The 18,886-nt window shown below is 43.0% G+C and overlaps 1 protein-coding gene and 1 long non-coding RNA gene across 2 annotated transcripts in view; both read right to left on the bottom strand.

The window, feature by feature from the left end:
* LOC143986589 (uncharacterized) overlaps positions 1–18,886 on the bottom strand; it is a 254,255-nt gene that overhangs the window by 93,878 nt on the left and 141,491 nt on the right. The gene's annotated exons all lie outside the window — the stretch shown is intronic.
* Positions 1–18,886, bottom strand: part of TNMD (tenomodulin) — a 186,905-nt gene that overhangs the window by 93,878 nt on the left and 74,141 nt on the right. The window contains exon 3 of the mRNA XM_077484987.1: positions 9,959–10,099. Coding sequence (XP_077341113.1) covers positions 9,959–10,099 — 141 coding nt within the window. The remainder of the gene's footprint in view (positions 1–9,958; positions 10,100–18,886) is intronic.

Genomic DNA, 18,886 nt, shown 5'->3' with positions numbered 1-18,886 from the left:
CTATTTCCCAAAGACAACCTCTGGATATGACGTTGAGTGCGTGCACTCAACTTCTTTGGTCGACCATGGCAAGACCATGGAAGTGGAACCTGTCCTGTTATACCTCTGTATGGTCTTGGCCATCGTGCTGCAGCTCAGTTTCAGGGTCTTGGCAATCTTCTTATAGCCTAGGCCATCTTTATTTAGAGCAACAATTCTTTCCTTCCAATCCTCAGAGAGTTCTTTGCCATGAGGTGCCATGTTGAACTTCCACTATCCAATATGAGAGAGTGAGAGCGATAACAGCAAATTTAACACACCTGCTCCGCATTCACACCTGAGACCTTGTAACACTAACGTGTCACATGACACCAGGGAGAAAAAATGGCTAATTGGGCCCAATTTGGACATTTTCACTTAGGGGTGTACTCACTTTTGTTGCCAGCAGTTTAGACATTAATGGCTGTGTGTTGAGTTATTTTGAGGGGACGGCAAATTTACACTGCTATACAAGCTGTACACTCACTACTTTACATTGTAGACAAGTGTCATTTCTTCAGTGTTGTCACATGAAAAGATAGAAGAAAAGATTTACAAAAATATGAGCCACAGAGGCCTGGTGATGCACTGCCCATGAAGCACTGACTGCCCTGGTAGAGTGCGCTTTAACCTGAAAAGGCTGAACCCTTTTCTTCAGACCATAAGCCTCACTAATCACCTGACCAATCCACTTAGCAATAGTAGATTTCGATGCTGCCTGGCCCTTTCTAGGGCCTTCTGGCAACACAAGCAAAACATCAGTTTTCCATATCTGAGCTGGCAATTTCAGATAGGCCTTAACTGCTCTCACTACATTGAGAGAACGCAATAATTTTTCTTCTGCAGGATGAGGTTCTGGAAAAAAGGAAGGTAAGGGAACCATCTTGATTCAGACGAAAACCAGATACTACCTTTGGTAAAAAGGTTGGGTGAGGACGCAGTACCTTTTCCTTATGCATGATTAAGTATGGCTCTTTACAGGAGAAAGCAGCTAACTCTAAAACTCTTCTTGTGGAGGTTACCGCAATTAGGAATACCAATTTCCTTGTCAAAACGAGCAAAGGAATATTACATATAGGTTCAAAGGGTTGTCTTTGCAACACTGAGAAAACCAGATTTAAATCCCATGGGCAAAGGGTGTTCTAACTGGTGGAGTTATCCCAGTTACCCCTTGTATGAATGCCCAGACTAAAGAATGTGAAGCAAGTGGCCTTTGGAAAAATACTGCCAAAGCCGAATTCTGACCCTTGATCATACTCAAGGCCAGCTTCACTTCTACTCCTGTCGAAAGGCCAGAATTCTTCCTATGACATACTTTCGAGGATGCCAACCCTTGGTTTCACACCATGCAACATAGGCCTTCCAGACCCTGTAATAAATGGTCCTGGTGGCCAGCTTTCTGGCATTAATCAGGGTAGTTACTACTGAACCTGAAAGCCCCTGATACTTTAGAATGTGGGCTCCAATAGCCACACCATTAAATTTAGCGACTGTAAGACAGGATGGAATACCGGTCCCTGCGACAGCAGGTCCGGACAAGATGAAAGAGTCCATGACTCTACTACTGCCATTCTCATGATCCCTGCAAACCAGGGTCTTCTGGGCCATGCTGGGGCTACTAATGCCGCGTACACACGAGCGGACTTTTCAACATCCAAAGTCCGAAGGACCGAGTCCGTCAGACTATCCGATCGTGTGTGGGCTGCAACGGACTTTTGATTCGCCAAAGTCTGACGGACTTTAGAAATGAAGCATGCTTCAAATTTTCCCGAAGGAACTCCGCCGGACCCGGTCCCCTTCGAAAACTCCGCTCGTGTGTATGCTACTCCGACGGACTAAAACCGACGCTAGGGCAGCTATTGGCTACTGGCTATGAACTTCCTTATTCGAGTCGGGTCGTACGTCATCACGTTCGAATCCGTCGGAGTTTAGTGTGATCGTGTGTGGCCAAGTCCGTTCGGCCGAAAAGTCTGTCAGAACTCCGTCGGAACTCCGGCGGAACTCCGGCGGAACTCCTTTGGAAGTCTGTCGGACATAAGTCCTCTCGTGTGTACGGGGCTTAAGATTATCGGTTTCCCTTCTTCCCTGACCCTGTGGAGCAGCCATGGTAATAGCTGAACTGGAGGAACTGCATTTTCCACTCCTGGAATGTAGACTGCAGATAGGCAAGAAACATGTTTCTCTGCCCAAGACATAATATGGTCCACTTCCCTTTGGGCTGCATGGCATCTGGTGCCCCCTTGGTGATCTAGATCTAGAATGGGTCTGACATCTCCATTTGGTTTTGGTACCGTAAAGAGATTTGAATAAAACCCCATGTCATCTCTTCTGAGGGGACCTCTATTACTCCCTGAGACCTTAACCGATCCAGTGCCAAAAATAAGGACTTTTTCTTTACTGGGTCCTTGGGAACGTTTGATCTTAGAAAATGGGACTGTGGAAATTCTTTAAACTCTAGTTTGTGTAATGTCTGATTCATCCACTGGGGGCTCAGTCATCTCCACTATCCCTTCAGGCCATTGATGAGGTCTCAGCCACATCACCTGATACCTTCTCTTGTTCCTATTTAAACAGCTGTTCATTCATTCAACTCATTGTTCGTGCTAGGAACCTGTTATCAGGCCTAGTGCACCAGCCACACGTTGCTGCTAACTTCTCCAAGTTAGGGCCGGACAGAGCCCCACTTCATCCTCTTTGTTTGGGCTGGATAGAGCCCCACTTCATCCTCTTTGTTTGGGCTGGATAGAGCCCCACTTTTCCCTCTTCGTTTGGGCCGGACAGAGCCCCACTTCATCCTCTTCCTTTGGGCCAGACAGAGCCCCCACTTGCTCCTCTCCAGACCTACGGAGTGTCCCCATCAGCATAACGCAACTCGCTGCAAGTATACCTGAACTGAATAAACTTTGTACTTCTGTACTGCTAATGCCTTGCTGACCCTCCTGATACCTAAGTTATGACTGTATATAAACTTTCTAAATAAACCCCAACAAATCCTTCAACATACCTTCGTTCCTTTATATGTAATTTGCCATAAGGTGTAACCACTTAACTACATAGTATTATATAAGTCCGAAGCAGTGATCCTCTACAAAAACACTACTAGCTCACTGTCTGAGACATTACAACTTGTACCCCAGGGCTACCACAGAGGGAACCCATTTGTCTTTGATTTCCTTTTTGCCAAGTTTCTGAAAACCACCAAAGTCTTCTCCCACTCAATCGATTGGGGGCGCCCCTTCACAAGGAAGCCTTGGGATTCTGTTTTGTGGACTTCTGACCCCAGGGCTTCTTCTGGCCCTGTGTTTGGTTACGAGGCTTACTTTTTGCCCCTGACGGTGAAGGCCATTGCGACTGCCTGGAGCCTGTTGCCCCAGGCATCAGGGGGAAGTATATTTGAAAGAAGGATGTTTATTCTTTTCTTAGAGTACTCTTACCCCAGAAATCTTTTGGATATATTTATCCAAATCTTCCCCAAATAACCTTTCTCCATGAAAGGGAAACCCAGCCAAGAGCATTTTGCATGTTAACTCGTCTGACCAGTTCTTTAGCCACAGAATCCTACGCATATGTATCAACATCAGCACAAGGCGAGAAGCCTGATGGATGGAATCCTTGATAGCGTCCACTGCATAATATAACGCCCTAGGTAGCTCAGCTAAACTTTGGGCCTCTTCAGTTTGAGCAGGAACTCTTTTAATAACCTGCTTTAATGTGTCCCTAAGCTATTGACATATGTCAATTGCGGCTACTGCACACTGTGCTACCGCACCACCTACAGCAAATGGGGCTTTAAGCAGAGATTCCAAATTCTTATCAGTTGGATCTCTAAATACTTGGACATTGTCCACTGGACAAGTTAAACTCCTGTTCACAGAAGAGATAGCAGCATCTACAGCTGGCAAATCCCACCTCTTTGTAAACTTTTTCTCCATAATTTTCTCCAGTAACGGGTGCATAGGGAAAGCATGTGAACCCTGTGGGGGTCCTAGCGAAACCAAAGAGAAGGAAACATCATCCACCTCTGCAGGGGGCAACTTATATCCAGAACGGACCAAGTCCGCAAGTGACTGGATTAGCAATTTCTGAGATTGTAGAGTTGAGAAAGGTTCTTTAGATGCTGAACCCTCAGAAGAGGACTCATCTGAACTTCTTTCTGCCTGTACCCCAATACCTCCTGGCCATTCTGGTTCCAATACTGGAAGGTCAGGGGTGGGAGAGGGGGATCTGCCACATTTTCTCCTCTCCTGGGAGGAAGATGCGAGCATATCAGCTATTTTCCCTTCAAAACCAGCCAGAGCCAAACCCAAATCGTCCTTAGTGAGGTATGCAGAAGCTGAAATGTTGGAGGTAGCTACAATACCTAAGAGTCTAGGTGGATCATAAGGATCTCAGCAGGGGGGAACCTGACTGCTGTGCTGAATGCAGATGGTCCCCCCCAAAACACCTACTGATGGCTGACAGAGCGCAGAGGGAGTATTGCTGTCCACAGAAGCCTTTGATGACACTGAGCATAACACAGGGGAAGCATGGAATGTTGGAAGCCAGGCAGGTATGTTGTTTTTACACCTTCTAGTGGTAAAACACAGACAAGGTAATGCATACTCAAAGTCCAAAAGTCAATCATATATATGTATACATTTCTAAGGATCTTTCTGACTTACCTGTCCTGCCGCATGACTGCTGGAGAATAGCACAAACAGATCCAGCCTTCACCCATCATGGCAGGCCGTGTCATGACAGACCTTCAAGGACCGAGTCCCCCTTTACGGGGTCCACTCCCTTGGACCTGTACAGCACCCTGCCGGAGAACTCTTTGGCTGTATAAACATGACCTGGGGTCCAGCTCTCAAAAGAGAATGCATTACAGGCAAAAACCTTGTTTCGTCTTCCTCAATGCCTGGGTACCATCCATTTTGGCTTTAGGCACTTTGGATGGATCCATTTGCACAGCTCCTTGATCCCGTCAGGGATTGATCAGCGGAGCTCTCTTAACATTTCATCAACCGCGACCAACACCTTAGACACTGGCGAAAAAACTGAGGTACTCCCTGTATGGGAGGGGTTATATAGGGAAGAAGACTGTTTTTTGAGTGTACCAGTGTGCATTCACCTAAAGGTGGCGTATAACCCACATAGTTATTACTATGGTGCTCTGTGTCCCGTGATGTACGATAAAGATAGATAGATAGATAGATAGATAGATAGATAGATAGATAGATAGATAGATAGATAGATAGATAGATAGATAGATAGATAGATCAATAAAGCCATAGATTGATAAATTAAGCAATAGATAGATAGATGTAAATGGCTAACAAAGTTTAAATGTACAGTAATGCAACGACAAGACATTTTACATGAATTATTAAAACATTGATGCTTTAATGGAATAATAATGAAGGATGTATTGACACCTGAAAACTCCCCCACAAATTATTTTCTGCTTTTATATAGTCAGTTGGGATTTGATGTTTTAGCATTTAATTTGAATTATAAATTTATTTAAAGTAACACTTTTTTTCCTTTTTTAATTTTTTTTCTTTTTTTTATATATACCTATTATTATTATTATTACAGACCCCTATATCAGAAATGCATAAATTGTGCTGGTCTATGAGGAGGATACAGGTGTCAGAGCTGCGGTGTGTACAAATAGATAGATACATATCGGGAGCGGTGCGTCCATTAAGGGCGTATGGGCATCGCCCCCTCTCTCCAGCCACCTTCTCTATGTAGACTGAATAGATTCATGCATAGCATGAATCTATCCATGGCCACTGCCGCCACCCCTTATTCAGGGGTCCGGCCCCTTTTTGGACGACAGGCGCCTGAATTACAGCGGCGGGGGTGTTTTTTGAAGCACCTGCTTTTTTGAAGCACCTGATTAGAGCCAGAGGCCCTAATAGGCTTCAAAGAGGGTGGACTGGGAGCGCTCGGAGCCCATCCAGGTGTGTTAGAAAAGCTAATGAATATTTGCTTTTCTAACACTGAACTGCCTCTCCGCCAATCAGTTAGGGCAGGTCTGATACCCGTCACCTAATAGGCTGAAAGGACAGGCACCGCTATTGGATGCCTAGCAGGAAGCAGGAAGACGAGACACATGGAGGACACAGCTTGTCGCTGCCTGACCCGCCGCCAAGATGGGGTATGTTCTGGTCAGACAGCGGGCGGGGGTCACAGTGGCTGCATTTGATGGGGCACAATGGCAGCATTTTATGGCATTATGGCTGCATTTGATGGGCAAATTGGCTGCATTTGATGAGCACAGTGGCTGCGTTTGATGGCACAGTGGCTGCGTTTGATGGCACAGTGGCTGCGTTTGATGGGCACAGTGGTTGCGTTTGATGGGCACAGTGGCTGCAATTGATGGGCACAGTGGTTGCGTTTGATGGGCACAGTTCTGACACAAGAGGAGAGGGTACAGTAGGCTGGGGGGACACAGAGACAGATACAGAAAGAATACTTACAGACACAGTAGGGGTGGTCACAGGAACTGGAGAGGGATCCTTAACAGGACCAGGGGAGTCAGTCCCCGCAGAGGAGGATGGTACACCAGGGGCCTCACCCTCCAACCCGTCTAGCCCTGACAAGTCATCTATTACCTCCTTCTCCATATTGTGCCAGGCTTCAGGACATTTGCTGTAGGGATGGCTAAGGAGCAGGCTCAGGTTGCACCTGATCATATTGGTGCAGTCCTTGGCAATATGACCCTGACCCCGACACACTGAACATATCAAGGCTGAACAGGAGGAGCTCAAATGCCCCTTTTCTCCACAGCGGTGACACAGCTTCGGCTGACCAGGGTAGAAAATAGTCATCCTATCCCTCCCTATAAAAGCTGAGGAGGGCAGGTGACGGACAACATTCCCATCCCTGGCCAACCTGACTGTTACCGACCAACCCCCAGTCCAGATGTTACGCTCATCAAGGATTTTATTAGGCTTAGTCAAAACCTCCCCATCATTTTTTAATCAGACCTCTAGATCCCGAGCAGGGACGCTCTCATTAGTAAGAATAATTATGATCTTTTTCACTGTTGACTTCTGTGAAATTGCAACTGGGGCCAAATCTTCCCATTCAGGTCTTGACCTTCACCAAGCCTCATATCGCTCTCAGAACGGGTTAAGACCCTCTGGCCTAGTGAAGCTAATAATATATTCCTGTGTCCCAGCTACATATATTAGGGCATAGAGGTCGTTTGCCCCAAAATCATATCCACCACCGCACGCTGTGCTGGAGGGATTGCACCACCTTCCCATTTAAGAATTACCACATTTATTCTCGGACCCCCAGCAGAAGTCAGAGACCCAAGACCAGACCTTGGGGTGCTCAAAGTGGTAGCTTGTAGGGGGGAAACCTGCTTGGAAGTGGAGTTACCAGGAGCACAGCGTACCACCTGAGCAAATGTAGGCTTATCAGGGCCAAGGCCCCACACTGATGTCACAGTAGTCTGTACATTATTAATTGCTTGGACTCAGCTGGAACGATTGTCCATCACACTTGCACAATTGCTATCAGTCACACACATTCAGTTTCCCATCAGGAATAGTCACAGTTTCTGCTGTAGTACCAGCTGTCTCCTGAAGCTGCACTGTAGAGTCTTCAGTAGCTGTGGGGCAAACAGCTTTAGACTCAGCTAAAGGATGGTTAACAGGTTGAGCTGAGACTTGTAGTTCCTTTGCAGGAATGTCATTTTTTTTAAATGCAACTCTTGCTGTGCTGCAGCTTCAGCATTGCTACACATAGCATTAGCAACTTGACTGTCAATGGGGACACTTTCAACATTGATCATGGTGTTAGATGGCACAAAAACAGTTTTATCTCCTGCTTGGGGCTTGACATTGTCAGGCACATCATCAGTTATTTTCTCACCACCAAACGCCAGCTGATCCCCCCGCATAGGAGACTCCATTTCCTGGATGGCCCTCATGCCTCCTGAGTCCTGGGAAGGCATGGGGCTGCTTACCTCTCCCTGAGGGGGCAGGGGGTCATAACTGGGGGTCTCCTCCTCCATCTCCACTTCTGCAATCCTTCCAAACCTTTCATCATTGTCAAACTTTTCCTTGAAGGGCCCATCCCTTCGTTCCATCATGGCCACAATGGTCTCCTTGTGTTCCACTCGGACTTTAGCCAGTTTGATCTCTGAATCCATTGACCTGCAGTTCCTGCTGTACAAGCACTCACGCTGCCTTCGCAAGCACTTCAGCTCCGCTCTGAGCTTGTAGAGCTTGTCTCTCTCCCTATTCAGGACCTTTATCCCGGCCACCACTCACTCCCGAATGGCCTCCGAGGCTTCATCCTCACCAGGGGCAGAGAGATCACAAGCCATGGCTTGTACAGGGGCAGGCATGTCACCCGACGGCCCAGGAGATGGCTGCGAGCTTCCAGGAGGAGGGACAACGCTGGCCTCCATGGCTTCCCCAGAAAAGGGCAAGGAGAGCTGGGAGAGATTTCACCACCACTCCCCTCTCACACAGATCACCTGGAGAAGCTTCAGAGACACCTTCCTCCTGACACACCTGTGCTCCAATGATGGGTGGGGCACTATTCCTCCCACTAACACCAATGATGGGGCACTATTCCCCCCACTGACACCAATGATGGGGCACTGTTCCTCCCACAGACACCAATGATGAGGCACTATTCCTTCCACTGACACCAATGATGGGGTACTATTCCTCCAACTGATACTAAAGATGGGGCACTATTCCTTCTACTGATACCAATGATGGGACATTAGTCCTCCCTACGATACCAATGATGGGACATTAGTCCTCCCTCCGATACCAATGATGGGGCATTGTTCCTCCCACCAATACCAATTATGGGGCACTATCCCCACAAATGACACCGATGATTGGACATTATTCCTCCCACTGACACCAATAATGGGGCACTATTCCTCCCACTGACGCCAATTATGGGGCACTATTCCTTCCACTGATACTAATGATGGGGCACTATTCCTTTCACTGATACCAAAGATGGGACACTATTCCTCCCAGTGATACCAATGATGGGGTACTATTCCTCCCACTAATACCAATGATGGGGCACTCTTCCTCCCACTGACCCCAATGATGGGGCACGATTCCTCCCTCTGACACAAATGATAGGACACTATTCTTCCCACTGACAGCAATGATGAGGCACTATTTCTCCCACTGACACCAATGATGAGGCACTATTCCCCCCACTGACACAAATGATGGAGTACTATTCCTCCCACTGACACCAATGATGGAGTACTATTCCTCCCACTGACACCAATGATGGAGTACTATTCCTCCCACTGACACCAATGATGGAGTACTATTCCTCCCACTGACACCAATGATGGAGTACTATTCCTCCCACTGACACCAATGATAGGGCAATATTCCTCCCACTGACACCAATGATGGGGCACTATTCCTCCCACTTACACCAATGATGGGGTACTATTCACCAGGACATGTTCTACTCCCACTGACCACAGTCCAGCCCCCCCAAAAGTCTAAAGGTGAAGAATAGTAAACTGGTCCCTTGTTTAGAGAGTTTGGAGGCCCAGGGTCCTGCTTTAGGACTTTGTCTGGATTTTTGAACGCGCCTTCAATGTTTCTATTTTTTCTCCCAGCGGTTTAATTTAAACTACTGTACTTTATTACCTTTGATGTACAATATTTTCCTTCATTGATTAAACCAGCTCAGCGTTAAGGAGTCATAAAAAGATCCAATTACATATTGAACGGTTATTTAAAAAAAAAAAAAAAAAAAAAAACTTTTTTTTTTCCTTTCTTCAAAGATAGACTTTTTATACTGCAGATTTTCAAAACAGTCATTTCACTGTACAATCTTTGCCGTTGCCGCAATTTTAAAAGTAATTTTACGTCTTTTTTAAAAAAAATATAAGTAAGTCTATTATATTTGTACAAGAAAATGAAGTTTTCGGAACACTAACATGTTTGAAGTCGTGGATCTCCACCGCTTTGTCTGTGCCGTTCTCCGTCCGAAAAGTTTCAATCTTGTCACGCGGATCAATTTCCATTAATACCGTCGTCTTCTCGCCGGCGCTGAAGAATTTGTATTCCACGTCATAGACCTGCGGGGAGACAGATGGGAGAGATTCGCGGGTCATGTTGAACAATAATTGTTTTACAGTGCTAGTTTGGTCTGCAATTTGAAGCTGCGGTAATCACTTATTGGTTCAAATAAGCTTTTTCCCCCGACAAAGTGTCTTTTTGTAAATTATTAGAAATTTTAATGTAGACCCGTCAGACGTGTCTTTACAAGTCTGCCTGAAGAAAATAATAACGTTCCAATATATGGCAACAGTGTAATTTTTATTTATTTATTGATGTAAGTATTTTGTCAGAAAAAAAAGACACGGAGAGATGCTTCATAATACAGTGGTGTGAAAAAGTGTTTGCCCCCTTCCTCATTTCCTGTTCCTTTGCATGTTTGTCACACTTAAGTGTTTCGGAACATCAAACCAATTTAAACAATAGTCAAGGACAACACAAGTAAACACAAAATGCAATTTGTAAATGAAGGTGTTTATTATTAAAGGTGAAAAAAAATCCAAACCATCATGGCCCTGTGTGAAAAAGTGATTGCCCCCCTTGTTAAAACATACTATAATTGTGGTTGTCCACACCTGAGTTCAATTTCTCTAGCCACACCCAGGCCTGATTATTGCCACACCTGTTCACAATCAAGGCATCACTTAAATAGGAGCTGCTTGACACAGTAAGGTCCACCAGAAGATCCTTAAAAGCTACACATCATGCCGAGACCCAAAGAAATTCAGGAACAATTGAGAAAGAAAGTAATTGAGATCTATCAGTCTGGAAAGGGTTATAAAGCCATTTCCAAAGCTTTGGGAATCCAGCGAACCACAGTGAGAGCCATTATCCACAAATGGCGAAGACATGGAACAGTGGTGAACCTTCCCAGGAGTGGCCGGCCGCCCAAAATTACCCCAAGAGCGCAGCGACGACTCATCCAAGAGGTCACAAAAGACCCCACCACAACGTCCAAGGAACTGCAGGCCTCACTTGCCTCAGTTAAGGTCAGCGTTCATGCCTCCACCATCAGGAAAAGACTGGGCAAAAATGGCCTGCATGGCAGAGTTCCAAGGAGAAAACCACTGCTGAGCAAAAAGAACATCAAAGCTCGTCTCAATTTCTCCACAACACATCTTGATGATCCCCAAGACTTTTGGGACAACATTTTGTGGACCGATGAGACAAAAGTGGAACTCTTTGGAAGGTGTGTGTCCAAGTATATCTGGCGTAGAAGGAACACTGCATTTCATAAAAAGAACATTATACCAACAGTAAAATATGGTGGTGGTAGTGTGATGGTCTGGGGCTGTTTTGCTGCTTCAGGACCTGGAAGACTTGCCGTGATAAAAGGAACTATGAATTCTGCTGTCTACCAAGAGATCCTGAAGGAGAATGTCCGACCATCTGTTCGTGTACTCAAGCTGAAACGAACTTGGGTTCTGCAGCAGGACAATGATCCTAAACACACCAGCAAGTCCACCACCGAATGGCTGAAGAAAAACAAAATGAAGACTTTGGAGTGGCCTAGCCAAAGTCCTGACCTGAATCCTATTGAGATGTTGTGGTATGACCTTAAAAAGGCCGTTCATGCTCGAAAACCCTCTAATGTAACTGAATTAGGACAATTCTGCAAAGATGAGTGGGCCAAAATTCTTCCAGGACGCTGTAAAAGCCTCATTGCACGTTGTTGCTGCTAAGGGTGGCCCAACCAGTTATTAGGTTTAGGGGGCAATCACTTTTTCACACAGGGCCATGATGGTTTGGATTTTTTTTCACCTTTAATAATAAACACCTTCATTTACAAATTGCATTTTGTGTTTACTTGTGTTGTCCTTGACTATTGTTTAAATTGGTTTGATGTTCCGAAACACTTAAGGCCGCGTACACACGGGCGGATTGTCTGCCCAACTTAGTCCGCTGAACCGTGTTTCAGCGGACAATCCGCTCGTGTGTGGGCTTCAGCGGACTTTTTCAGCGGACAGTCTGACGGACTTTGTCTTTCGGAATTTCCGTAATTTTGTCCGTCCAAACTTGGTTTTGTCCGTCCAAACTTGGTTTCAGCGGACAGTCCGCTCGTGTGTAGGCAAGTTGGACGGACTAAGTATGGCGCATGCTCAGAAAGGATTTACACGGCCGAAGGTTGCATTGCAGTGTATTGGACGTCGTTTTTCTAGTCCCGTCGTACGTGCTGTACACGTCATCGCGCAAGTTTTCAGCGGACTGTCTGTTCATCGTGTGTGGTCAAGTCCGATCATTCAAAAGTTGAACGGACTGTCTGTCGGATTGTCTGACGAACTTAGTTGGGCAGACAATCCGCCCGTGTGTACGCGGCCTAAGTGTGACAAACATGCAAAGGAACAGGAAATGAGGAAGGGGGCAAACACTTTTTCACACCACTGTATATACCCAGTGGATATAAAAATTCTACACACCCCTGTTAAAATGTCAGGTTTCTGTGATGTAAAAAAATAAGACAAAGATAAATAATTTCAGAACTTTTTCCACCTTTAACCACTTAAGGACCAAGCCTCTTTCTGAGATTTGTTGTTTAGAAGTTAAAAACTGTTTTTCTTTTTTTTTTGCTAGAAAATTACTTAGAACCCCCAAACATTATACATTTTTTTTTCTAACACCCTAGAGAATAAAATGACGGTCGTTGCAATACTTTCTGGCACACTGTATTTGCGCAGCAGTCTTACAAGCGCACTTTTTTTGGAAAAGATACACTTTTTTTAATAAAAAAAAAAAGACAACAGTAAAGTTAGCCCAATTTATTTTTATATTGTGAAAGATAATGTCACACCGAGCAAATTGATACCCAACATGTCACGCTTCAAAATTTGCACCCGCTTGTGGAATGGCGACAAACTGTTACCCTTAAAAATCTCCATAAGCGTTGTTTAAAATAAAAAAAATAATTCTACAGGTTGCATGTTTTGAGTTACAGAGGAGGTCTAGGGCTAGAATTATTGCTCTCGCTCTACCAATCGCGGCGATACCTCACACGTGTGGTTTGAACGCCATTTTCATATTCGGGCGCTGCTCACATATGCGCTCGCTTCTGCATGCGAGCTTGTCGGTACGGGGCGCGTTTACATTTTTTTCTAATTTATTTGACCTTTTATTTTTTATTTTTACACTGATCTTTAAAAAAATAAATAAATTGTGTCACTTTTATTCCTATTACAAAGAATGTAAACATCCCTTGTAATAGAAAAATGCAAGACAGGACCTCTTAAATATGAGATCTGGGGTCAAAAAGACACCAGATCTCATATTTACACTAAAATGCAATAATAATAATAATAATAAAAACGAGGATGGGCAGTCCAGAAGTGGTTAATGTGACCTATAAAGTGTACAACTCAGTTGAACAACAAACTGAAATCTTTTAGGGGGGGGGGGGGGGGGAGTAAAAATAAATAAATAATGCGGTTGCATAAGTGTGCACACCCTCTTATAACGGGATGTAGCCGTGTTCAGAATTAAGTATTCACATTCAAACTCATGTTAAATAGGAGTCAGTACACACCCCCTATCATTTAAAGTGCCTCTGATTAACCCCAAATAAAGTTCAGCTGTTCTAGTAGGTCTTTCCTGACATTTTCCTAGTTGCATCCTACAGCAAAAGCCATGGTCCGCAGAGATCTTCCAAAGCATCTGAGGGATCTCATTGTTAGAAGGCATCAGTCAGGAGACGGGTACAAAACAATTTCCGAGGCGTTAGATATACCATGGAACACAGTGGAGACCGTCATGGTCAAGTGGAGAAAATATGGTGAGATTACCAAGAACTGGACGTTCCTCCAAAATTGATAAAAAAACGAGAAGAAAACTGGCCGGGGAGGCTGCCAAGAGGCCTACAGCAACATTGAAGGAGCTGCAGGAATATCTGGCAAGTACTGGTGTGGAGACAACCATTATTCTTCATATGTCTGGGCTATGGGGTTGAGTGGCAAGACGGAAGCCTTTTCTTACCAAGAAAAACATCCAAGCTTGGATACATTTTGCAAAAACACATCTGAAGTCTTCCAAAATCACATGGGGAAAATGTGTTCTGGTCTGATGAAACCAAGGTTGAACTTTGTGGCCATATTTCCAAAAGATATGTTTGGTGCAAAAACAACACTGCATATCACCAAAAAGAACACCATACCCACCATGAAGCACGGCGGTGGTGGCAGCATCATGTTTTGGGGCTATTTTTCTTCAGCTGGAACAGGGGCCCCAGTCAAGGTAGAGCAGGGGTAGGGAACCTCGGCCCCTGAGGTAAAGGGAATTATGAACAGTTCCAAATACCAGTCAATATTGGCACAAAACCTTCAGGCTTCAGCTAAAAGCTGAACATGAAGAAGAACTTAATCTTTCAGCATGACAACGACCCAAAGCACACATCCAAATCAACAAGGAATGGCTCCTGCTGTACAGGCCCTCATGCTGCCTTTGCAAGCACTTCAGCTCCGCTCTGAGCTTGTAGAGCTTGTCTCTCTCCCTATTCAGGACCTTTATCCCGGCCACCACTTGCTCCCGAATGGCCTCCGAGGCTTCATCCTCACCAGGGGCAGAGAGATCACAAGCCATGGCTTGTACCAGAAGAAGATGAAAGTTTTGGAATGGCCAGAGCCCAAACCTGAATCCCATTGAAAATCTGATGTGAAGAGGGCTGTGCACAGGAGATGCCATCGCAATCGGACAGATTTGGAGTATTTTTGCAAAGAAGAGCGAGCAAATATTGACAGGTCAAGATGTGCCATGCTGGTAGACTCATACCCAAAAAGATGGCGTGCCGTAATAAAATCAAAAAGTGCTTCAACATTAGTGTAAGGGTGTGCACACTTATGCAACCATATTTATTTATTTTTTTCTATTTTTACTTCCCTCCACCTAAAAGATTTCAGTTTGTTGTTCAACCGAGTTGTACAGTTTATAGGTCACATTAAAAAGGTGGAAAAAAGTTCTGAAATAATTTATCTTTGTCTCGTTTTTTTTTTTTTTTTACATCACCGAAACCTGACATTTTACCAACAGGGGTGTGTAGACTTTTTTATATCCACTGTTTTTTTGTTTTTTTTAAACCAATTTGTGTCTGGGGAAATTTTTTATTTTATTTTTTACACTCATGATCAAGGGTATCCCACGCTCATTCTAAAAATTTTTATTTTTTTACACTCGTCCTAATTTTGTGGGAAAAAATAGCAAATAAAAAAAAAAAAAAACAAACAACACAGCATATACAATTGCTACAAAAGCCATTGTAATGGGATAATATTAAAAAAATACCTTTTCAAGCTGTAATTTTCTGAAAAATGCAATACGGCAACAAATAGTGTACAGAATGCCTCTCAGATACTTTTCATAAATAACTTTCTGTAAATTATTAGACATTTTAATGTAGACCAGTCACTATCTTTACAAGTCTGTCTGAATAAAAATCTTGACATCACAATCTGTGGCAACAGTGTAATTATTTTATTTTTTAAAGTATCATTTTATCAGTAAAATGTCATAGAGAGATGTTGCAATTTCTTTTTCTTTAACCAATTTGTGCCTGGAGCAATTTTTTTACATTTTTGCCACTCATGTTAAAGAATAACTACTTCCGTGGTGAAAAAAAAAATAGCAAATATAAACTATTATATAGCATATACAATTCCGACCCAAGTCATATTATAATGTAATGTTAGTAAAAAATACCTTTCCTTTTCAATCTTTGATTTTCTGAAAAACGTAATACGGAAACTGGAGGCGTTCTGTAAACAGATGGTGTACAGAAGTCCCCCCCCCCCCCCAGATATTTTTCAAAAATGTATTTCTGTAAATTATTAGAGATTTTATTGTAGACCTATCCGTATCTCTACAAGTCTGTCTGAATAAAATCATGACATCGCAATCTGTGGCAACAGTGCAATATTTATTTATTTTTTAAAGCATCATTTTATCAGTAAAAAGTTAGAGAGACGTTTCTTTTTTTTTTTGTAACCATTTCGTGTCTGGAGCACTTTTATTTTTTTATTTTTAACACTCGTGTTAAAGGGTAACTCCACTTTCATGGGGGAAAAAAATGACCAAAATAAATAAATATATAAATAAATATAAATATATATATATATATATAAAAATAAAAAAATAAAAAATAATATATATATATATATATATATATATATATATATATATTATTAATAATTATAATATAAACAAATATATAAACAAATAAATATATATATATATATATATATATATATATATATATATATATATATATATATATAAACAAATAAATAAATATAAATATATATATATATAAATATATAAAATATATATATATATATATATATTATTAATAATTATAATATAAATAAATATATAAACAAATAAATAAATATAAATATATATAAAATGTATATATATATATATATATATATATATAATTAATAATTATAATATAAATAAATATATAAACAAATATATATATATATATGTGTGTGTGTATGTATATATATATATATATATATATATATATATATATATATATATATATATATATATATATATATATATATATATATATTATATATATAGTGTTGTATGTACGATTGCTGCACAATCCATATTATATATATACATATATATATATATAGTATGATTGCTACACAATTCAATTGTAATGGAATGTTATTAAAAAATACATTTCCTTTTCAATATATAAATAAACAAATAAATACATAATATATATTTTATATATATATATATATATATATATATATATATATATATATATATATATATATATATATATATAGTGTATGTACGTTTGCTATATTGTAATGGAATGTTATTAAAACCTAAAGGCGTTCTGTACACAGATGGTATGCAGTATTTATGCCACTTCCTGCTTGTGTGATTGGCTCATTGATTTTCCCAGAAGTCTGCACTCAAATTTTGGGCATCCCCTGCAACAACAAAAAAAATGTCATTTTTGGTGAGATACTTCCAAGTGGAAATCATATCTAAAGGGATGCAGACCCTCCCACTTTTTTTTGTTCATTAGAACCCTGGATGTGGGTGTCAGTCTGGAGGAGTGGGCGTTTCTAGGCAGACTGTATTTGCATAGGTAATGCCCACATGTGATGCTGAGCCTCCATGATTTGAATGAACTGGAATCCAATGAATGAAAAGCAGCGGGCCAAGGACAGTCAAGCTGGGCAGGGGAAGGGGCTAGATGATGCTGGACGTCCTCCAGCCAGGAAATTAAGCAGGGCTCTATGACTTGCTGCAGCTTCTAATGCACGTTGTGAGAAGCTCACAGTGTCAGAGGAAGCTGTTTTAGTCCAGGAGAGGAGCCGGTACACTTGCACAAGACTGATGGGAAGGCCAGAGGGAGGATTTAGGCTCCATGGCAGAAAAATGTTTCATTTAACCACTTAATAACCGCCCTATAGCCGAATGACGGCTTTAGGGCGGTTTCTTAACTGTGGGAGGCCGTCATATGACGTCCTCCCAGAATTCCGCTCTCGCGCGCCCCCTGGGGCGCGCACTCGAGAGCATCCGTGACCGCCGAGTCCACAGGACCCGGCGCATCATGGATCACGGTAAACGGCCGCTCATCGCGGCCGTCTACCACGTGTTCGCTCCGTCAAATGACGGAGTGATCACTTGTAAACAAACCGGCGTCATGTTATGACGCCGGTTCCTCCCTCCCCCTCTCTGTACTGATCGGAACAGCGGAGGGGAGGAGATCAGTGTCAGCAGCGATGTGGGCTGTATCTGCAGTGCCCACATCGCTGCTCACCTAAAATTTACCCCTCAATTCCCTGCCAATACTCTGCAATACCCTGCCATTACTCTGCATTACTCTGCAATACCCTGCAATACCCTGCATTACTCTGCATTACCCTGCATTACTCTGCATTACCCTGCATTACTCTGCATTACTCTGCAATACTCTGCAATACTCTGCAATAGTCTGCATTACACTGCAATACTCTGCAATACCCTGCCATTACTCTGCAATACCCTGCAATACCCTGCAACACTCTGCAATGCTCTGCAACACTCTGCAATGCTCTGCAACACTCTGCAATACCCTGCAACACTCTGCAATGCTCTGCAACACTCTGCAATGCTCTGCAACACCCACCAATACCCTGCAACACTCTGCAATGCTCTGCAACACCCTCCAATATCCTGCAATGCTCTGCAACGCTCTGCAACACCCGCCAATACCCTGCAACACTCTGCAATGCTCTGCAACACTCTGCAATGCTCTGCAACACCCACCAATACCCTGCAACACTCTGCAATGCTCTGCAACACCCGCCAATACCGTGCAACACTCTGCAATGCTCTGCAACACCCTCCAATATCCTGCAATGCTCTGCAACGCAATACTCTGCAACGCCATACTCTGAGATACCCAGCCATACTCTGATATACCCAGCCATACCCAGCCATAGTCGGTGATACCCTGCAATACCCAGCCATAGACACCCCTCCCGCCGCCCTCCGGTGCTTCTACCGACTCGCCAATACTATCAAATCCAGAATCTTTTTTTTTTTTTTTTTTTCAGGCTACCCAGCTTAGAGGTGAGATGCGGGGTCTTATTGACCCCCACATCTCACTGTAAAGAGGACCTGTCATGCTATATTCCTATTACAAGGGATGTTTACATTCCTTGTAATAGGAATAAAAGTGATCAAAAAATTTATTTTTGGGGAAAAAAATGTCAAACTAAAATAAATAAAGTAAAATGAACAATAAAATATATATATTTTTTTTTTAAAGCGCCCTGCATGCAGAAGCGAACGCATACGTAAGTCCCGCC

Source organism: Lithobates pipiens, unplaced genomic scaffold, assembly GCF_037356315.1.
Source record: "Lithobates pipiens isolate NorthernLeopardFrog02 unplaced genomic scaffold, aLitPip1_a1.2 Scaffold_1, whole genome shotgun sequence".
Classification (NCBI taxonomy): domain Eukaryota; kingdom Metazoa; phylum Chordata; class Amphibia; order Anura; family Ranidae; genus Lithobates; species Lithobates pipiens.
The sequence above is the reverse complement of the archived record's forward strand: the minus strand, read 5'-3'. Positions and strand labels throughout refer to the sequence as shown.